General features: G+C 40.4%; 1 protein-coding gene across 2 annotated transcripts; it reads left to right on the top strand.

Moving 5' to 3' along the window:
• Positions 1-2: 2 nt before the first annotated feature.
• Positions 3-19040, top strand: LOC139937775 (uncharacterized). 2 transcript variants are annotated; one of them, XM_071933081.1, is made up of 18 exons: positions 3-105; positions 1007-1072; positions 1470-1566; positions 3506-3647; positions 4203-4314; positions 6136-6224; positions 6571-6747; positions 7886-7962; positions 9226-9355; positions 9869-9919; positions 11145-11304; positions 12090-12266; positions 12974-13053; positions 14256-14478; positions 14906-15002; positions 16017-16200; positions 16925-17003; positions 17488-19040. In XM_071933081.1, the coding sequence occupies exons 2-18, from the start codon at positions 1027-1029 to the stop codon at positions 19029-19031; spliced, it is 3465 nt and encodes a 1154-aa protein (XP_071789182.1). In that variant the 5' UTR covers positions 3-105; positions 1007-1026; the 3' UTR covers positions 19032-19040. The 2 variants fall into 2 exon arrangements, with proteins under 2 accessions (XP_071789182.1, XP_071789183.1); XM_071933082.1 differs by lacking the exons at positions 3-105; positions 1007-1072 and having other exon boundaries at positions 1541-1665.
• The last annotated feature ends 731 nt before the right edge of the window (positions 19041-19771 follow it).

Raw genomic sequence — 19771 nt, 5'->3', positions numbered from 1 at the left:
CGGTGGAAGCGCGCCGTTTGATGTGATGTTTATTTTTGTAAGTAAATTCTACTCCGTGTTGATCATACTCCGTGTTGATCACTGTCACAGTTGCAAAAAGAGTAGGTGAGTTGTCTAGTATGGTAGTACCTAACTACAATTTTACAATACTACCCAGCAGAGTTTGATGTACTCCTATAACTATTTCGGTTTCGTCCGGCTATCGTCTCCCGTAAGTTACGGGAGACGATAGCCGGACGAAACCGAAATAGTTCTAGGAGTAAGTTTGATGGATGCCTGCTTGGTAAGGCATTCTTTCAGCAGAGCAGTCAGCCTGTCGCTTACTCCTAGAGAAACTATAAGGCTCCCCTGTGAGGCTCCCCTGCTCACAGGGGAGCCTTATACTATAGTTTCTAGAAGTACCTGTAACCTGTCGCTGTTTCCTCTTTTTAAAGTTTTTTTTTCAAGTCTTGGAAATTGGATCACCCGCCCCTACGGTACACCAATGGCCCCACTGCACTGGCCAGTGGTTCCTGCACTGGGCCAGTGGTTCCTGCACTGGTCCAGTGGCAGTGTCACCGAGCTGCTGATTTTAACACTGACACATCTACGGTCGGTCAGGTCCCGTACGATACGACTAGCTAGACCCAGTAACTGGGGCGCTGTACTCCTTTTTCAAAATTATTTGTCTTTTCGGAATTTGTCATTATTGACCGATGACAAGTTTTGCAAGGTGGGGGGGCGGGGGAACTTTCGCAATGGGTGACTTCGTAGGGGGCGGCTTTGCTTGGGGCAAGATGGATTAAGTGTTCTGGTTTATGAGAATCACATGTTCATGTTGGGACCCACAGATATTACTGTTAAAATTGTTCACAATTATGGCCTGCTCATTAGTTTTCGCACTGGCCATCTAGTCAGGCTCATTAGCTTACTAATTACGTCATCTTGGCCAATTAAATTTAACAAAACAATAATTCATTCCGTTGCTGATTAAATATGATTTATGTCTTTACCTCATTTTGTACAGTTACGTTGAAGTTGAAGAACATGTCTGGTTTGTCATTCAACAGTGAACAAACAGAGGAGCACACTGGTAAACAAAACAACTTCTATTAAGGTTTATAAGGGAACAAAAGAGCGGCATCTAGGTCTTAAATGTCGCATTGTGGTAAAAGACCAAGCCGAAGATGAGGTCTTTTATGGCACCACCATGACCTAATTGCGATAACATAACCCTCCTCCCGACGACCGCCAGGCCGGAGGGTTACGAGATTCTTTCGAGCGGCAAAAGACAATCTGGTCCAACACATAAGCCTATAATTTCGACAGCTAGTCACCAGATTTGCCCCATTTTTACCACTTTCAAAAATCATGACACAAATTCTAAGGGCACAAACTTAATCCTCATCATGGAGGCAATTGCCTCTGTTGCCTCTGTGAAGTATCAGGCATGATTTAATACATTTTTTCTTTTTCCTTTCATTTTCTAGTGATCTTTCAGTCTTATGTGATTGATCAACATAGAGATGATCTGGTTGAGATACTCTTACAGGAAGATGATGGAACTCACTACCCTGTTATCATCGAGTGAGTTGGCCTTTTTAGGGCCTCATATTTTTACACTGGACCACATGCCAGAAGCCAGTGTGGTTTTAGTGTTTGGCCACTAGAAATGTGACTGGACAGGTGCGGCCACCCTGTGTTTTTCAGTACCGAGTTATTGAGTAATACGTTTCTCACTATAATAGATGTTAAATTTGCATCATGGATAAAGAATATTGATTTTGGTTTTTACCCATACACAGATGTGTGTTAGCACTGTATACTCGGTACTTTCCCGAGTCCTGTGAAAACAAACACAAAACTTGGGAAAGTAGTGAGTATACAGTGCTAAAACACATCGGTGTATGGGTACAAACCAAAATTTAATAGTTTTCAGTGTTTAATAATATCTTGAACATAAATTATTTATGATTAAATGTTGGCTTTGAGACTTTGAAAATACCTTCAAATTGTATTAGAGAATTGAAGTGTTCTGTATGCTGAAAGAGAGAAATATGGTTGAGGGGGATCAGGGGAACTTTTAATATTTTACTCAGAAAAGTTTTGATAATATTAAAGGGGGGGGGGGTTACTTGTGTACATAGATTTAAAGCATTTACAGAGTTCTCTCTTAATAGTGGTCCGCTGGTCAAATGCTACCTACTCAAAACACCTGAGGACCTGTCAAAATTCTCTTATAAAGTGGTCCAGGGCCCAATTTCATAGAGCTGCTTAGCATAAAAATTTGCTTAGCATGAAATTTCTTCCTTTATAAAAACAGGATTACCAACCAAATTTCCACGTGATTTTCAGGATAAGCAAACAACAGCTGAGTACCAGTAACAAGCAATATGCAACAAATGGAAATTTGGTTGGTAATCCTGTTTTTATCAGGGAAGAAATTTCATGCTAAGCAAATTTTTGTGCTTAGCAGCTCTATGAAATTGGGCCCAGCTGGCTACTTCAGGGTTGAAAACCGTGCCTATTTTTTGAAATACTTGCCATTGAAAACGATTCAATTCAATTCACATTTTATTACCACAAATAAAACAGAACTACATTGTAATGCATACCATGTATAAATAAAAAATAATATTGGGGAAAGCGCATGGAGGCAAGGCCCCAAATAAGCCAGGTAGCTTGTAGCGGCTTGCCTCTACACAACAAAGTACTTAATCTGAAGGTAAATGTACATGCTTAGGACAATACAAAGACAAAACAGACAGACAGACAGACAGATGAACAAACACCTGGAGAAATTGACAATGGGGGACGAAACGGTATAAATACTTTGTTACATACTGGGAAATAAGGAGCTTTTTATATTTTTCAATGGACAAGTGAAATGACTTGAAGCTAATTGGTCCCGCTGGACAGTCATAAAAACAAGTTCTGAGCGATCCCTGTTTTAAAGTGATATAAATGGGAATTCAAGTTTGTATTGTTCAACTTTTGAAGATTGAATTTTCAACCTAAGTTGTTTGAAGTATTAAACAACGAATTGTATTAAAAATACATGTAAATGTTTGTTTACTTGTACTTTATGAATTTTAACATTTTAAAACTTTTACAAATCTTGTTGTTCAGCCTACTAGCTGTTGAGAATGACTTATATTTGTTTAAAGCCATTATACACTTTCGGTAAACAGTATTGTCCAAGTCCCACACTTCGTGTATTACAACTTATATATAAAATAACAAACCTGTGAAAATTTAGGCTCAATCGGTCTACGGAGTCGGGAGAAAATAACGGGGGAAACCCACTTTTGTTTCCGCGCGGTTCGCCGTGTCATGACATGTGTTTAAAACAAATCCGTAATTCTCGCTATCGAGAATTGATATTGTTTTAATGTTTTCTCAAAAAGTAAAGCATTTCATGGAACAATATTTCAAGAGAAGTCTTTCACCATTACCTTCTGTAAACCCTGTAAATTATTTGTAAATCTGTGAACTTTTTTTGTATAAATTTACTCTTGAAATGTAGTGCGATGACTCTGTTTGAGTCCAACATGGATCTGAGTGACTTGGTACTGAATCATCCAGAGCACACTCTGAGTGCGTTCAACACTGGATTGAGGAGAGCTGTAATGTCATTGTACAGAAACCACACACAGAAAGAGGAGATGGTGAGAAAATAGAATTAATCAACCACTTTACGTCATTATTTATTTAGCAGAACTTTTTGGAGCTTCTTCACTAGATAAATTTTCTTTAAAAACATAGTTGCCACAATGAACCCCTGATTTGACAAAGGTTCTTTTAATTAGTTCCATAATTTGATGTCAGTGTGTGAGAAAACTTACTAGTACCATGAAGGAAGGAAGAGAAGGAGTTCGAACAAATGGACTTCGTTTAACGACATCTCGTAATTCTCTTCCTTCCTCCATAGTAGTACTCAACATTTTTCTTTCAAAATTGATGCACATTATTAACATATCAACATTTTGAAAGTCCATTGATATCTTGGGTGGTCTTTTGGTTGTCTTACTTCGAATAACATCTCACTGTTTGCTGAGATGTGCGTGACTTTGGCATGGGGTGGGGCATTTCTTAAAGATGTGACTCGTAGACATACCGACTGAACATGACCCAGGCAAAAATACTACATTTCAAATTTTTTGTATAAGATGACAAACATTGGGTGAGAAAATTACGCAATTGTATTGACAAACTTGTTTCAGACGCTGAAAGTGAATCTTCACGCTCGTGTCACAGGGCTCCCTGTCTGCCCTGAGCTCATCAGGGAAACCCTGCCTAGGAACTCTGACATTGGACAATTTCTGTCTGTTTCCGGTGAGTCTTTTGTAATAGAAAAATCAGCAAAATTGGACACCCAGCAGGGAGGATATGCGTGCATTACAAGTCTTGTTATTATTATTATTTTATTATTAAAATCTCTTGGGTTTGGTGTTCTTAACTGCTCAGCCAATTAAAGATATTAATTTGGCTCTTGAGAAAGCCCTTTGGTAGTTATCTATAAGCTAGGGACCTATGATGGGATTAAAGGGTTAAAGGCAGTGGACACTATTGGTAATTACTCAAAATAATTATTATCGAAAAACCTTTCTTGATTACGAGTAATGGGGAGAGGTTGATGGTACAAAACACTGTGAGAAACGGCTCCCCCTGAAGTGACATAGTTTTCAAGAAAGAAGTAATTTTCCACGAATTTGATTTCGAGACCTCAAGTTTAGAATTTGAGGTTTCGAAATCAAGCATCTGAAAGCACACAACTACTTGTGACAAGGGTGTTTTTTTCTTCCATTAATATCTCGCAACTTCGACGACCGCTTGAGCTCAAATTTTCACAGGTTTGTTATTTTAGGCATATGTTGAGATACACCAAGTGAGAAGACTTGTCTTTGACAATTACCAATAGTGTCCACTATTTTTAACTGCTCAGCTAATTAAATATATTAATTGGGCTCTTGAGAAAGGCCTTTGGTAGTTATCTATAAGCTAGGGACCTAATTAATGAATCCCCATGTGATGATGGGATTAAAGGCTTAAATGCAGTTGACACTATTGGTAATTACTCAAAATAATTATCAGCATAAAACCTCACTTGGTAACAAGTAATGGGGGAAAGGTTGATAGTATAAAACATTGTGAGTAACGGCTCCCTCTGAAGTGACGTAGTTTTCGAGAAAGAAGTAGTATTCCGCTAATTTGATTTGGAGACCTCAAGCTTAGAGTTTGAGGTCTCAAAATCAAGCATCTAAAAGCACACAACTTCGTGTGACAAGGGTGTTTTTCCCTTTTAGTTATCTCGCTCCTCCGACGACCAATGGAGCTCAAATTTTCACAGGTTTGTTAATTTATGCCTATGTTGATTTACACCAAGTGAGAAGACTGGTCTTTGACAATAACCAGTAGTGTCCACTGTCTTTAAAGACACTGGACACCTTTGGTAACTGTCAGAGACATGTCTTCACATGGTGTATCTCAACATATGCACAAAATAACAAACCTGTGAAAATTTGATTTGGTCATCGAAGTTGTGAGATTTTCTTGGAAAATTTCTTCGCAGAATGTTTTATACTATCAAGGTTTTATGCTAATAATTATTTCTCTTACCTAACTTAAAAAAAGCTTGTCCCGAACAATGAGACATAGCAACTGTCGATATACATGTAGTCTGATATCATTTCAAAATTTACCCAGTCAGTTTCCCTTGTGGTTTATATTGATATCTGAAACAAAAAGTTGCATCCCCTTAAGGTGATCCCCTGGCTGCCGCTTCCCAGGTTGTATCGTAATTTGGGTGTGATCCCTGGCTACACGGCAGTTAACGGTTGTATGGCTTCTGACTGGCACCCCCAAACAAAGATATTGACAAAATAGGGACACTGCCAATATAGGGCTAGATAGCTCAGTTGGTAGAGCGCCGGCACGTTAATCCTGAGGTCGTTGGTTCGAATCCCACTAGTCAATTCTTTGTTCAACCCCAAAAATGAAATCAAATTTTAAGCATTGAGTTGTGACTAAGCAAGTCATTATACCAGACTTAAATCAAATCTAACCTGCACATGGCTTATTGTTCCAGGTAGGAGAGTTTGATTAAACCACTGGGAAAGTATAATATTTAGTTTGTTCTTATTTTTCTCGATGCAGGAACAGTTATCCGAACATCTATGGTGAAAATGCTGGAGTTTGAGAAGGATTTCATGTGCTCCAAATGTAGACATCCTTTTAGTGTTCAGGTATAATTTATTCGCAAGTTCAAAGAAAAATTCAAATCTGGGAAAAATCAATTGTGATTTTGCTTTTGAAGAACCTTGGGGTGCCTTCAGGTCTACTGCTCATGGTAATTTATTATTGCCCTCCACTGGAGGGTCACAAGCCAGGTGGCCAAAAGGACACTTAAACTACGTGCTGTAGTTGCAATTTTTTTAACATTGATTTGCAGGCTCTTTGGTGCAAGGAGCTCTTTCAATAGTCCATGTGCCTTAAAAAACATTAGTAATCAAAGAGCTTTTAGATTGATACATGTCAATTTTTTCCCCCCAATAATTAGGGAACACATATTTTTGTCTTTGCCACTTCTAGGCCTCCTTTGAGAAGTACTACAGCGAGTGTAAACCAAATTCATGTCCCAACCCCGAGGGATGTGGGTCCAATAAGTTCACCTGTCTATCAAGTAGCGGGGTGGGGTCTCCCACCAGTTGCCGTGACTACCAAGAGATTAAGATTCAGGAACAGGTGCAGAAGTTGGCAGTTGGGACGGTATCCTTTGATAAGTTTCTTTTAGATATTAGGAGTCGTTGTTTGTCTGGAATCAACTGATACATTACAACTTCAAGGCAGTGGACACTATTGGTAGTTACTCAAAATAATTATTAGCGTAAAACATTACTTGGTAACGATTAATGGGGAGAGGTTGATAGTATAAAACATTGTGAGAAATGGCTCCCTCTGAAGTTGCGTAGTTTTCGAGCAAGAAGTAATTTTGATTTAGAGACCTCAAAATTAGATTTTGAGTTCTCGAAATCAAGCATCACAAGGGTGTTTTTTCTTTTATAGTTATCTCGCAACTTTGACAACCAATTGAGCTAAAATTTTCACAGGTTTGTTATTTTATGCATATGTTGAGATACACCAAGTGAGAAGACTGGTCTTTGACAATTACCAAAGGTGCCCAGTGTCTTTAAAATGAGAGGGAATATCATCGTCTCAAAACACTGGACTAACAGTGTTGTTGACTTGAGTCTTGGACTCGAGTCATACAGACCTGAGTGGCCAATTTCACCGACTTGCGACTTGACTTTACTTAAGGAAAAATTACTCATGACTTGACTTGAGAAAAAAATTACTTTACAACACTGTGGACTACCACCAAGGACTACCATGTCCACCAAGGACTACCATGTCCACCAAGGACTACCATGTCCACCAAAGACTACCATGTCCACCAAGGACTACCATGTCCACCAAGGACTACCATGTCCACCAAGGACTACCATGTCCAGCAAGGACTACCATGTCCAGCAAGGACTACCATGTCCAGCAAGGACTACCATGTCCACCAAGGACTACCATGTCCAGCAAGGACTACCATGTCCAGCAAGGACTACCATGTCCACCAAGGACTACCATGTCCAGCAAGGACTACCATGTCCACCAAGGACTACCATGTCCACCAAGGACTACCATGTCCACCAAGGACTACCATGTCCACCAAGGACTACTCCTTCAAGTTTTATATGATACATTTATATATGAGGACTACCTTTGTACCAACACAACAATACACATCCACAGTTGAACAACATGTACACATCAAAATAAAAGCATAAGTACTATTAGACTTTTAAGAAGCTGGTGATGACGGAAATTTGATTTGCATCCTTAACATTATCTTCAGATTCCTCGGTCGATGTGGGTCGTACTGGAGGACGACCTCGTAGATTGCTGCAAGGCAGGGGATGACGTCACTATCTGGTAAGCATAACCACAACTCTCATGTTTTAAGTTTGGGAGGTATCTATGCTTTTTGCTCTATCGGCTAGGCTTCTGATGGATGATACCCATGCCTACATCCGTATGGACGGTAAAGGGGGTAATTTTATCAGCCCCAGGAGTAGGTGGCAACGGCCCCTGGAAAAGTAGTTGATTGTAGCCCACACCTTGAAGTGGTCTTCAAGCCTTGTGTGTCTGGCATAAAAAAAATAGTAATAAAAAATGTCCAACCACTGGCTTCCAATCAAATAAAGTATTGTTTCTAAGATCTTGACTATAGTATACAAATCACTTCATGACATTGCACCTGACTACATCAATGACTTGCTCAAGAAAAAGCAGGGCAAGTACTCGCTTTGTTCTGGCTCCTCGCCCGTCTTAGTTGTTCCAAGGTCCAGGACAGTTCGTTATGGCTAAAACAATTGCTGAAATTTGTAAAACAACTAGTATTGATCTTGCCAGGCCAAACTCTACAGACTTGAACATTAAAAAACATGTTACAGTTGGTTTTCTGATCTCCAATTACTGATTGAGCCTTACTTTGTATAAAGAGTTTGTAATTTCAGGTATATGTTGGTTCATATAAAGTGAAGATGCTAGTCTTTGACAATTACCAATGTTGTACGTGTGCCAGTTACCATTGTTGTACATGTACGTGTGATTTTAAAGACACTTGACACTATTAGTTATTGTCAAAGACCAGTCTTCTCACTTGGTGTATCTCAACATATGCATAAAATAACAAAACTGTTAAAATTTGATCTCAATTGGTCATCGAAGGTGTGAGATAATAATGAAAAAAAAACACCCTTGTCACACGAAGTTGTCGGTGTTCAGATGCTTGATTTCGAGACCTCAAAATCTAATTCTGAGGTCTCAAAATCAAATACGTGGAAAATTACTTCTTTCTTGAAAAGTACGTTACCTCAGAGGGAGCTGTTTCTTGCAATGTTTTATTTAATCAACAGCTCCCCATTACTCGTTACCAAGTAAGTTTGTATGCTGATAATTATTTTGAGTAATTACCAATAGTGTCCACTGCCTTTAAGAGTTTGTAATTTCAGGTATATTTTGGGTCACATAAAGTGAAGATGCTAGTCTTTGACAATTACCAATGTTGTACATGTGCTTTTAAAAGCATCGATTAAATTTGACCTTTTAAATTATTTTCTCCTCCAACCCGCCCCCTCCCCAATCTCACCTACAACGTCACCTTTGAAACTTTTTCCTTTCTTAATTTTGTAGTGGCATCGTTTTGCGACGCTGGCGTCCCGTTAACATCGATGGTAAATGTGAGATCGAGCTTGTCCTGAGAGCCAATCATATATTAGTTAAAAACGATCAGAGAGGAACAGTCACCGTGACCAACGAAATGGTTCGTTCTTGTCTTCAGTATACTCTTACATGTCTTAGAGTTATAGACCTTTGAATTGTGAACGACATTAAAATAACAGCTGATCATGTTTTGAGCTGGCCTTCCCCCTTTCTTCATAAAAAAAAAATCAGTTTGTGGTTTCCACAAAATGTAAGATTTGATACTTGATTTCGCTGGGTACAAGTTGGACTTCAGGACGTCGGGCTCTGTTGCTGTCATGGGGAACGTGCTCCATTACACTGCCTAATATTTTTTGATCTTGTAACATTCTGTAGCATTACAAAGGTCTTGGGTTTGTCTTCACAGAACTTGGGAAAGTACTGAGTATACATTCAGTGGTTTATACACATTTGTGTAAGAATAAAAACAAACTATATTCTTTATTCCCGATGTAAACCAAACATCTATGAAATCGTTGCTGTAATGGTTTTGGCGGTAAGCAGAGCCATAAAATTGGGCCCGGTAATTTTTGTACTTGAAACATTTTGTTTTTTATACTTGGTTTCTCTACAGAGGCAAGAATTTGAAGAATTCTGGGAGAGGTATAAATATTCACCTTTCACAGTAAGTATCAGTGCTGTTTTTTTTTCTTCAAATTCTTTTGGGTTGAATAAAGACAAATTTACCAACTGAGCTATCTTGCCCTTGGGCCCTCTCCCTATTTGTGATGGGCTCTGCAAAAATGAAAAAAATGAGTCACAAGGGGGACAATTGACTTATTGGGTTTTATACATAGCTGAAAAGAGCATACAACAAGCTTCATTTTGATATAGCTTACACACTTGTGTGATATTTGGTTCAAAGGTTATGACCTTTTGAAAAAAATAGATGTCACAATCTGAAAATAACCCATACTAGGGAAACAGCCAGTTTAATAAAAACATCACCTATTAATGTCTAAGGGATGAACACAAAACTACATGTTTTATTCACCTTTATCGATCAGAAAATGTGAAAATATAGACCCTATATAATTTAACCCTCCCATCACTCAACAGACCTGTACTGGAAAGTGGGTTGTGCGACAAGCGACTCATTTTTGTAGAGCCTGTCACATTTTGTCAATACCTTAGTGCGGGGTACCAGTCAGAAGCCATGCAACTTCTAACTGCCATATACATGTACGTGTAACCAGGGCCCAATTTCATAGAGCTGCTAAGCACAAAAATTAGCATGACATTTCTTCCTTGATCAAAACAGGATTACCAAACAAATTTCTATTTGTTGCATATTGCTTGTTACTGGTATTCAGCTGTTGCTTGCTTATTCTGAAAGTCACGTGGGAGTTTGGTTGGCAATCTTGTTTTTATCAAGGAAGAAATGCATGCTAAGCAAATTTCTGTGCTTACTAGCTCTATGAAATTGGGCCCTGGGATCACACTCAAGCTTACAATACAATCTGGAAACAACAGCAGCAGAGGGATCACCGTAAATGGCATGCAACGTTTTCATTACAAATATCAAGTTGTAAGTCACAAGGGCATGTCTGTGTACATTTTCAAATTTTGGGTTGACCAAATCAAAGTTGACCAGTATTTGTTTTTAGTGCATTTGATATTATCACCATATCTAAAAATGGCTTATGAAATATAAACTACGTGTAAGGTTTGATCTGCAAATTAGTCTGACCACTCAATGGCACGGTGTGAGTCTTTATTATTTAACGATATTATATACAGGGAACTGGACCAAAATGTTGCAGCATGGTTATAGGTCAGAATTCAGTAAAACTCAAAGCGATTTGTCATAATTTCTAAGAGAAACTCCTTTTTCTTTTCCACCCCAACAGGGCCGCAATGTGATCCTATCGAGTCTGTGCCCCCAGGTATACGGCCTGTATGTTGTCAAACTAGCCGTTGCTATGGTAATGGCAGGGGGTGTGGCTCATTCCCACCAATCAGGGACCAGGACCAGGGGAGAATCGCACCTTCTTCTTGTAGGGGATCCAGGTAAAATTTGCCTATTACTTTTTTTTTACCACGAGCAGATCTTTTCTTATTAATATTTCACAGGTTTTTTCTTCGTCAAAGAAATCTGATAGTATTTATTAATGGCTTGAATTTTGTAAAGAATCTGGGAAAAAAAGTCAACCAATACTCGAAGACAAAATAAAAAACATTACATCACCTTAAATGATTTTTATACAAAGGGGCAGTATTTACTTATTTATTTCATACAACATCCACAGCGCAATTGCCAAAAACGGATGGATAAAAACAATTTGTTAATTTACAATAGAATACTTTAAAAGAACAATATAAATACATGAACATACAACAAACACCCGTTTAGACGAAAAGACAATGGGTCACTCTGGGCCAGAAGTTCCCCTCATGGCAGTGGCTCCAGCTGAGCTTGCATGGTAGATAATTTAAAACTTCAGAGCAGTACTGACAAGGAGTAGACTTGGTTCCAAGTTTTCGATCGTGGCTTTTTAGTCGTTCTGATAGCTGCATGCCGCTACAAATAGCGCCCTCTTGTGATCTTTCTTCGTCATTTACCCTTGCGAGTTAGTGCGCATGATAGCTAATAGTGTGGGGGCATTTTCATGGCTGAGATGCAGAAGAATAACCGCGATCTGTAAGACTTGAATCAAGTCTAGACAAGGGGTAGCTATTTCACGGGAGTTTGCAAGGGTTAGCTTTTCAAGCAGTGTGAAAGGGGCTGCCGAAAAAACATGCATGAGAAAACAACAAGCTTTGATATTGTGATTTTGACTATCCCCACCATACAGGTACAGGGAAATCACAGTTTCTTAAGTACGCTGCCAAGGTGGTCCCTCGCTCTGTACTGACCACAGGGATCGGCTCAACAAGTGCAGGTCTGACCGTGTCAGCAGTCAGGGATTCAGGGGAATGGCAGCTTGAAGCTGGGGCCTTGGTGCTGGCTGATGGAGGTATCTGCTGCATTGGTAAGGATGCCAGTTGGGGCAACATAAACCCCAAAGTTTAGTCTGGGACTTGAGACCAGCCTGCTGTATGGAACTTTCTGGGTTTTTGCAACTATGGGCAGCCATCAGAGCAACAGGAAATACAAGATTTAAGTATTTGAAAACCACACCATAGAAAATATTATAAACTCTGAGTATAGGACGTAAAGCCGTTGATCACTTGTGTTGTGTAACGCATATAAAAGAACCCAGTGCACTTTTCGAAAAGAGAAGGGGTTCGCCCCGGTGTTCCTGGCTGTGGCTGCTGTATGCGCTGTAGCACCTTGTAAACCCTTATAAGGTGCACAATAATTGGGTCTCAAAATTCATCACTGCAATTACCTATCTTTCTGAAAGTTTGTATATACTCAGCGCCACGAGTACCTTGTTTGGTAGATACGTGCGCTATATAAGACTTCGATATTATTATTATTATATGGAAAAGCCTACCGAATCATTTTAGAGATAGCATCCCCTCCCTTTTTATACAATGTGCTTCATAAAAATGTTGAGAAAGGCAATTTAAAGTATAACTGATACTTCAGAATAGTCGTCTGTGTAGAATTTTTCGCTTTTACACAATTTTGAAATGTTCAAATGTTTCCACCTGGCAGACAAAAATAAAGTCTGAATTTGGATAAAAGTCTGAAAATTGTGTTTTTTATATTTGCGAATATTTTTCTCTGCAGATGAGTTTAACAGTATCCGTGAGCATGATCGAGGCAGTATACATGAAGCAATGGAACAGCAAACGATCAGCGTTGCCAAGGTATAATAAAATGCATTTCTGATAAAAAACTGTAGCTGATCATGAAAGTACTCTAACTATATCATTTCTGCACCTCACGATAGGTTCCTTGAAAAGATAGAAAGATAGTTATACAAATAATCAGTTCTTCAATAGAACTTTATCTGATCTCAAAGCAGTAACGATTTTAAAGACAGGTATGCTTAATTTGTTTACTATAAGACCCCTTCTAGCGATAAGTGTACAAACTGGGTTCCTTTTCATGCATTTACGGCTTTAGGTCCAATTTGAAGGAAAAGATCTTGAGCTTGGCCCTGAGCTTGAGTCCAGTGTGCTTGGGCCCTGAGCTGGAGTCCGATGTACTTGGGCCCTGAACTTGAGTCTAGTGTGCTTGTGGGCCCTGAGCTGGACTTTGATGTAATTGGGCCCTGAATTTGAGTTTGGTGTGCTTGACCTTGAGTTCGGTATGCTTAAGCCCTGAGCTCGAGTCCTGTGTGCTTGGGCCCTAGGCTTGAGTCCGTTTGCTTGGGCCCTGAGCTCGAGTCCTGTGTGCTAGGGCCCTGAGCTTGAGTATAGTGTGCTTTGGCTCTGAGCATGAGTCCAGTGTGCTTGGGCCCTGAGCTTGATTCCATTGTGCTAGGGCCTTGAGCTTAAGTCCTGTATGCTTGGGCCTTGAGCTTAAGTCTGCTGTGCTTGGGCCCTGAGCCCGAGTCCGGTTTGCTTGGGCCTTGAGCCCGAGTCCGGTTTGCTTTGGCCTTGAGCTTGAGTCCGGTTTGCTTGGGCCTTGAGCTTGAGTCCTGTGTGCTTTGGCCTTGAGCTTGAGTCCGGTTTGCTTGGGCCTTGAGCTTGAGTCCTGTGTGCTTGGGCCTTGAGCTTAAGTCCTGTGTGCTTGGGCACTGAGCTCGAGTACGGTGTGCTTTGGCTTTGAACTTGAGTCCGGTTTGCTTGGGCCTTGAGCTTGAGTCCATTAAGCTTGGGCCCTGAGCTTGATTCCGTTGTGCTTGGGCCCTGAGCCTGAGTACGGTTTGCTTTGGCCTTGAGCTTGAGTCCTGTGTGCTTGGGCCTTGAGCTTAAGTCCTGTGTGCTTGGGCCCTCAGCTAGAGTCCGTTTTGCTTGGGCCACGAGCTTGAGTCTGGTGTGCTTGGCTGCATGGCCTTGAAACTCTGTTATCTGTTTTATTTTGCCTATTCCGATTATAGATTAATTTTTTTGCCATGTTTCAGGCAGGACTTGTGTGTAAGCTGAACACGCGTACCACCATACTCGCTGCCACCAACCCCAAAGGACAGTACGACCCAAACGAGTCTATCAGTGTGAATGTCGCCCTCGCTAGCCCGCTGTTGTCCAGGTTTGATCTTGTGCTCGTGCTGCTTGACTCGCAGAATGATGACTGGGATCGGATTGTTTCCTCGTTTATTTTGGAGGGCAAGTCACCAGGCCCTCAAGGTATAAAAACAAACCAAATCCAATATCCCAAATTCGTGAAACTTTCTAAGCAAGTTTGCCCCAAACAACGCTGATAGCCACTCTTGGTAAGGGGCTAGAAGCTACTTATACCAATCTTGTACCCGAGTTGCAAAAGTTTGCCACTGCCACTGCTAGAAAAATTGCATCATGATCTTCGACTTGTTCAAAACTGGTAGTGAGCTAGATTTCTGAATGAATTGACTGAGTTTAGACAGAAAGAAACAACAAGTAAAAGATACATGTACCACACATGTCTTTGTTGAAAATCAGACAACCCACTAATTCTTGTCTCTGAAAATAATTTTTTGCTCTTAATAACAATACCTTTGCTTCTATTTCATCACAATTCCACAAGTTTTACCGTATTCATATTTGTAAATAGATCTTATTTCCTTCTGTTTCTCAGGAACTTCCAAGGATACTATTTGGAGTATGGAGAAGATGCAATCCTATCTGTGTCTCATTAAATCAATCAATCCTCTGATGTCACCAGATGCCAATAGGTAAACAGAGATAGATCAGGTTTTTTTTGCGGACATAAAAGGATCGTTCAAAAGTCATAACATATTCAAATCTGGTAAAAGTACCTTGGAATTTCCATATTCAGGAAAAATGTTGATTGTTTTGACCACATTCATGCCATCTAGCCTTACACCTAGTAACAACCCCCTCCATTTTCGATTTACAGAGATACGCTAATTCTGTCTGCTTAGCTCTCAAAGGGTCTACGGGGAAGCATCGCCCCTAGATATTTTATCTAGCAACAATTCAATTTCTTTTTCCAAAGTAGGCTCAATCCTATAATCCTGGCCCTATCTCGTTGGGCCCACACCATCGCCCTTGTGCCCCCCTTTCAATGTTGGCTCTCATTGCGCGCTATACTCTGCCATCAACATTGGGTGGGGGGCTGAGGGAGAGACTGTTGCGAATGGGGGGCCCCAAGTATTTTGGCCGAGAGTGTATATAGTGCCTTTGAGTTTACTTTCTCAGACACTGTATTCTGCTGAAACTCTCACATGTGACTTCTATCTTATCTTTCTGTTATAGTTTGGAAGTTTCGTCGCCGAGTGGTTAAGAGCACCGAATTCAAACTCTGGTGTTTCTGATCAGCAGAGTGTGTGTTCGAATCCCCAGCCATGACACTTGTGTCCTTTAGCAAGACACTTACCCATTGCTTCGTCCTTCGGATGGGATGTAAAGCTGTTGGTCCCATGTGTTGTGTAAAGCATGTAAAAGAACCCAGCAATAAGAGAAGGGGTTCGCCCCGGTGTTCCTGGTTGTGGCTGCGCTGTAGCACCTTGTAAACCCTTATAAGGTGCTAAATAATTGGGTCTCAGAATACATCACCGCAAAAACCTATCTTTCTGTAAGTTTTTATATACTCGGCGCCTTGAGTACCTTGTTTGGTACATAGATACGTGCGCTATATAAGACTTTGATATTATTATCATTATAAATCAGCATAACGTTAAAAATACCAAATCATCTCTGATTCTACCTTTAAACTATTCATGCAGGGTACTGTCCCGTTACTACCAAGCCCAGCGCCAAGCCGATCAGCGCAACGCAGCACGCACCACCATCCGTCTCCTGGAGAGTACCGTGCGACTTTCTCAAGCCCACGCTCGTCTCATGTGTCACGACACCGTTATGGTGATGGACGCGGTGGCAGCTGTGAGCGTTATGGAATCCACAATGCAGGTAGTTATGGAGGTCAAGACCCAATTGCATAAAGTTGTCGTGGCCAAGTGGATGAGAGCACCGAACTTAAGCTCTGGTGTTTCTGTTCAGTAGAGTGTGGGTTCGAATCCTGGTCGTGACACTTGTGTCTTTGAGCAAGATACTAAAGTATAAGCTTCTCTCAAACCACTGTGAGGGCAGAGTTGGTTCTTGAGATTGATTAGCTAAGTGCGCTACATATTTGGCAGCACAGCTAGGCTGTATATTCCCCAGGGAGCTGAGATGATTTAAGGAATGATTTAATAATGGGTAATAATGTTGAAATGCCACGAGCGTCACTGCGTGACAGACCTGAGCGCTTTATAAGAAGCCACTATTATTATTACCCGTAAGATAATCTTTGTGCTTACTATAGCAGAAAAATGTGCATAAAAGCATAAATGTTTTATACCATGATTTCTCAAGTAAGCAGAAAACTTCTAGGCGCACATGCCCGTTTACCATGGATTTGCATTGTAACGTCACTTGTGTGCTTACCGCGGGTTAGCTAGCACTTACCCTTGCTTACAGTAAACAGCTTTATGAAATAGAAATTCTGCAAAAGGATGCCCCTAGGAAAACGGCTGCTGACACGTTAAAAAGAAAAAAAACGGTTTTGAAATTTCCTGACAAATAGAACAATTCCAGACAGCTGTCTGTCTTATGTTTATGTTTTGATCAATTCTTTTCCTACTTTGGTTGACAGGGAGCTGCATTGATGGGAGGGGTCAACGCCCTTCACACATCATTTCCCGAAGAGCCAGAAACAGAGTACAGAACCCAAGGTATTTTCTTATGTTCAGTAAACAAATCTTAATTGTGAGAAAGAACGAAAAGTGCAAAATATTCCTTGGAGGTGTTTGCAAGCCAAGCTGTCGTGCTGTCCGAATTGCTATTATCCTTAGTGAAAAAAAGCACTAAAAATGCAGTTACCCACTTCACCTTGGCAACGTCTCTAGAAGAAAGTTTGTTTTAGGACAGACTTACGGCAGAGTTTTTGGTTAATGCTCTCCATAAGTCTGTCCAAAAAAACATACAACTAATTATGAGGACCTTTGTTATCTTTCGTTATCAAGTCAGCGTTTTATTGGCAACAATGATTTTAAAAGAAAGAGATTACTTGAGAAGCTCCAAAAAGTTTGGAAAAACTAAGGTGGGCTCGGAAAAAAACCCAAAAGTGGTTAAACGTCTCCCAGAAATACATTTGTACGTTAACAGAACCAGTTTCTGTACCCCGCTCTGTAAAAGGTTTTCTCTTCATATTTTCAGCGGAGTTAATCCTAGCTCATCTGGGACTTCAAGATGTTCTTCAATCTGAACTCCAACGTTTGGACGATGTGAACAGAGAGCATTCACTTCTTGAGAACCCCAAAAACCAAACCATGAGTAACGTCAACCACACAACCGAAGCGGATCCATCGAGGATCGAGGGAATTAACAAGACGATGGATCTGTTTGAAGAAAGTGTTAACGATAAAACTGCCAGATCGCCTCGATCAACCAGATGTCGTGAGACTCGTAGTAGTGATGAGATCATTAGTAACTCTATGCAGGAAGGACCTGCAGACGGGCCATCAACGTCCACTCACAGAGGATATGAAGAGACAAGTAGTGAATCTACCACCAGGGCTCGTCAGAAGTCATCAAATCGGTCGGTACATAATGTATCATTTCAAGCTGATGGGAAGCATGTGGAAGGAGACAATCCAAGTAGAGATGACGTCGAAGGCAAGAGAACATCTGCTGGTAAAGACCGGGGGAAATCCACAGATGGGTCGTTCAAACATAAGTTTAAATCTAAAAGTAGAACGTCTCCAACCGATGGCCAGTCGAGAGTGGACAAGTCACATGAGCATGCAAGGACCAATCAACAGGGGCGCTGTGAGTGGTCCATAGGATCCAAGCAAAAGGAAAACCCAAATGGCTGTAGAAATGAAAAACTTCAAAATGTGTCATCTGGGAATGGAAACAAACAGGGATCTCAGTGTGCGACTGACGAGGATGGAGATGTTGTTATGGCAACCCTATCCCAGCATTCCCTCAGTGAGGTCGAAGGTCAGCTGACTATGGAGAGTACCCGCATAGATCCAGACGAAACCCCAAGGAAAAAACTGTTCACGCTGAATGATGATCCTGATGATCATGTCACTGAAACGCAGAAGGAATCGACCACGAAGAGCGGCGTTTCACGGGAGGTTAAGCAAATGTTAAATAATTTTCGGCGGGAAACACCCGCCCCAGGAATTTCCGCAAAACAGTCGATCTCATCATCCGAGGAGAAAAAATCAAACAGACAACCAAGCAGCGATGACACAAGTACAGAAAAACATCATAGAAAAACCAGCAAGTCAAAACGAAAGCTTAGCTCAGATGAAGAAATGCTCTCTAAACAGAGTAAAAAGACGAAACTGACGAATGAGAAACAACAGACCATGGAACTGAGTTCCAGCAACTTCCCAGAGGGCGCATTTATATCGCCAAAAGGCGGGAAAAACTTCCAAACTTCATCCACAGTGACACCAAGCAGAGTTGCAACAGGGACACTGTCCAAGCTGAGCAAATTTACATTTACATCTCCTGACGATGAGCGACAAGATACGCCACAAAACAAAAGCGCCCTAAAAAGAGCGCAACCCTCTCCATCCACTAAGGGCAAGGCGAACTCTAAATGTCAAAGTTCAAAGGTGACATCTGCAGATGGCAAACAAAAGACAAAGGACCGGATGAACCGTTCAGAGATACGAGTAGAAAATGGGAGTTTATTTACAACGGGAGAAAGTTTGGATGAATTAAGCCTTGATTTTGTGGACTAAATGTCGATGTTTATCTACAAATCTATTTTTGTTGTTCCTTTATATAAAAAAAATCAAAACAGTTTTTCATTTTTTATAAAGAAGATTTTTGCAAAGCAACAATGAAACAGTTTCATGTATTTTATTTACAAATTATTGTAAATGCACAAATTTATTACAGTAATATACAATTTGACTATAAATAATACCTACAGTTTGCCATACTCATTAGAGTTATAGTATGTCTCAGTACAGTATAAACTGACAAACGCCTTTGTATGGTAATTAGATACGTGCATCAGTGATTCTTTAAATAAGGTTAAAAAGAAATCATGCCAGTCAAATATTCACAAATGCATAATAAGTACAGCCATTTTCTAGGAATTTGTTTTGTACAATTATTATGGTCTTGATTCTATTGTACAATTTTTTTTACATAAATCATTTGTTACGTCATGATGCTGAAAAAGCAAAAAGAAAACAAAAAATCACTTCATTTAGGAGGTTTTTGGCAACTGAAACAGGTCTAGAATTTTATCTTTGGGAGGGTAGAGAGTCATTTTGCAAAGGGCACTTCCATTAGAAAAATCTCAAAGTCTATTTGACTTTTGAAGGGCCCCTAAGCCAAGACCATAATTTCACAGAGCTGCTTAAGCAGAAAATACTGCTTAAAGCAACCCCTGCTTAGCAAAAGTGATCAGGATACCAGTCATAAAGTGTACATGTGACATGATATTTTGGCTGGTATCCTCATTCTGGTT

The sequence above is a fragment of the Asterias amurensis genome, chromosome 5 (assembly GCF_032118995.1).
Source record: "Asterias amurensis chromosome 5, ASM3211899v1".
Taxonomy (NCBI): Eukaryota; Metazoa; Echinodermata; class Asteroidea; order Forcipulatida; family Asteriidae; genus Asterias; species Asterias amurensis.
This window is presented reverse-complemented; position numbering and strand designations above follow the sequence as displayed.

What these genes read in the sequence shown, in the direction of transcription:
- LOC139937775 (XM_071933081.1), top strand. Translation starts at nt 1,027, where the DNA reads ATGTCTGGTTTGTCATTCAACAGTGAACAAACAGAGGAGCACACTG. An exon ending in AGAAGTTGGCAGTTGGGACG is followed by an intron (nt 6,748 to 7,885) that starts GTATCCTTTGAT and finishes CATTATCTTCAG; the next exon opens with ATTCCTCGGTCGATGTGGGT. An exon ending in AAACGATCAGCGTTGCCAAG is followed by an intron (nt 13,054 to 14,255) that starts GTATAATAAAAT and finishes GCCATGTTTCAG; the next exon opens with GCAGGACTTGTGTGTAAGCT.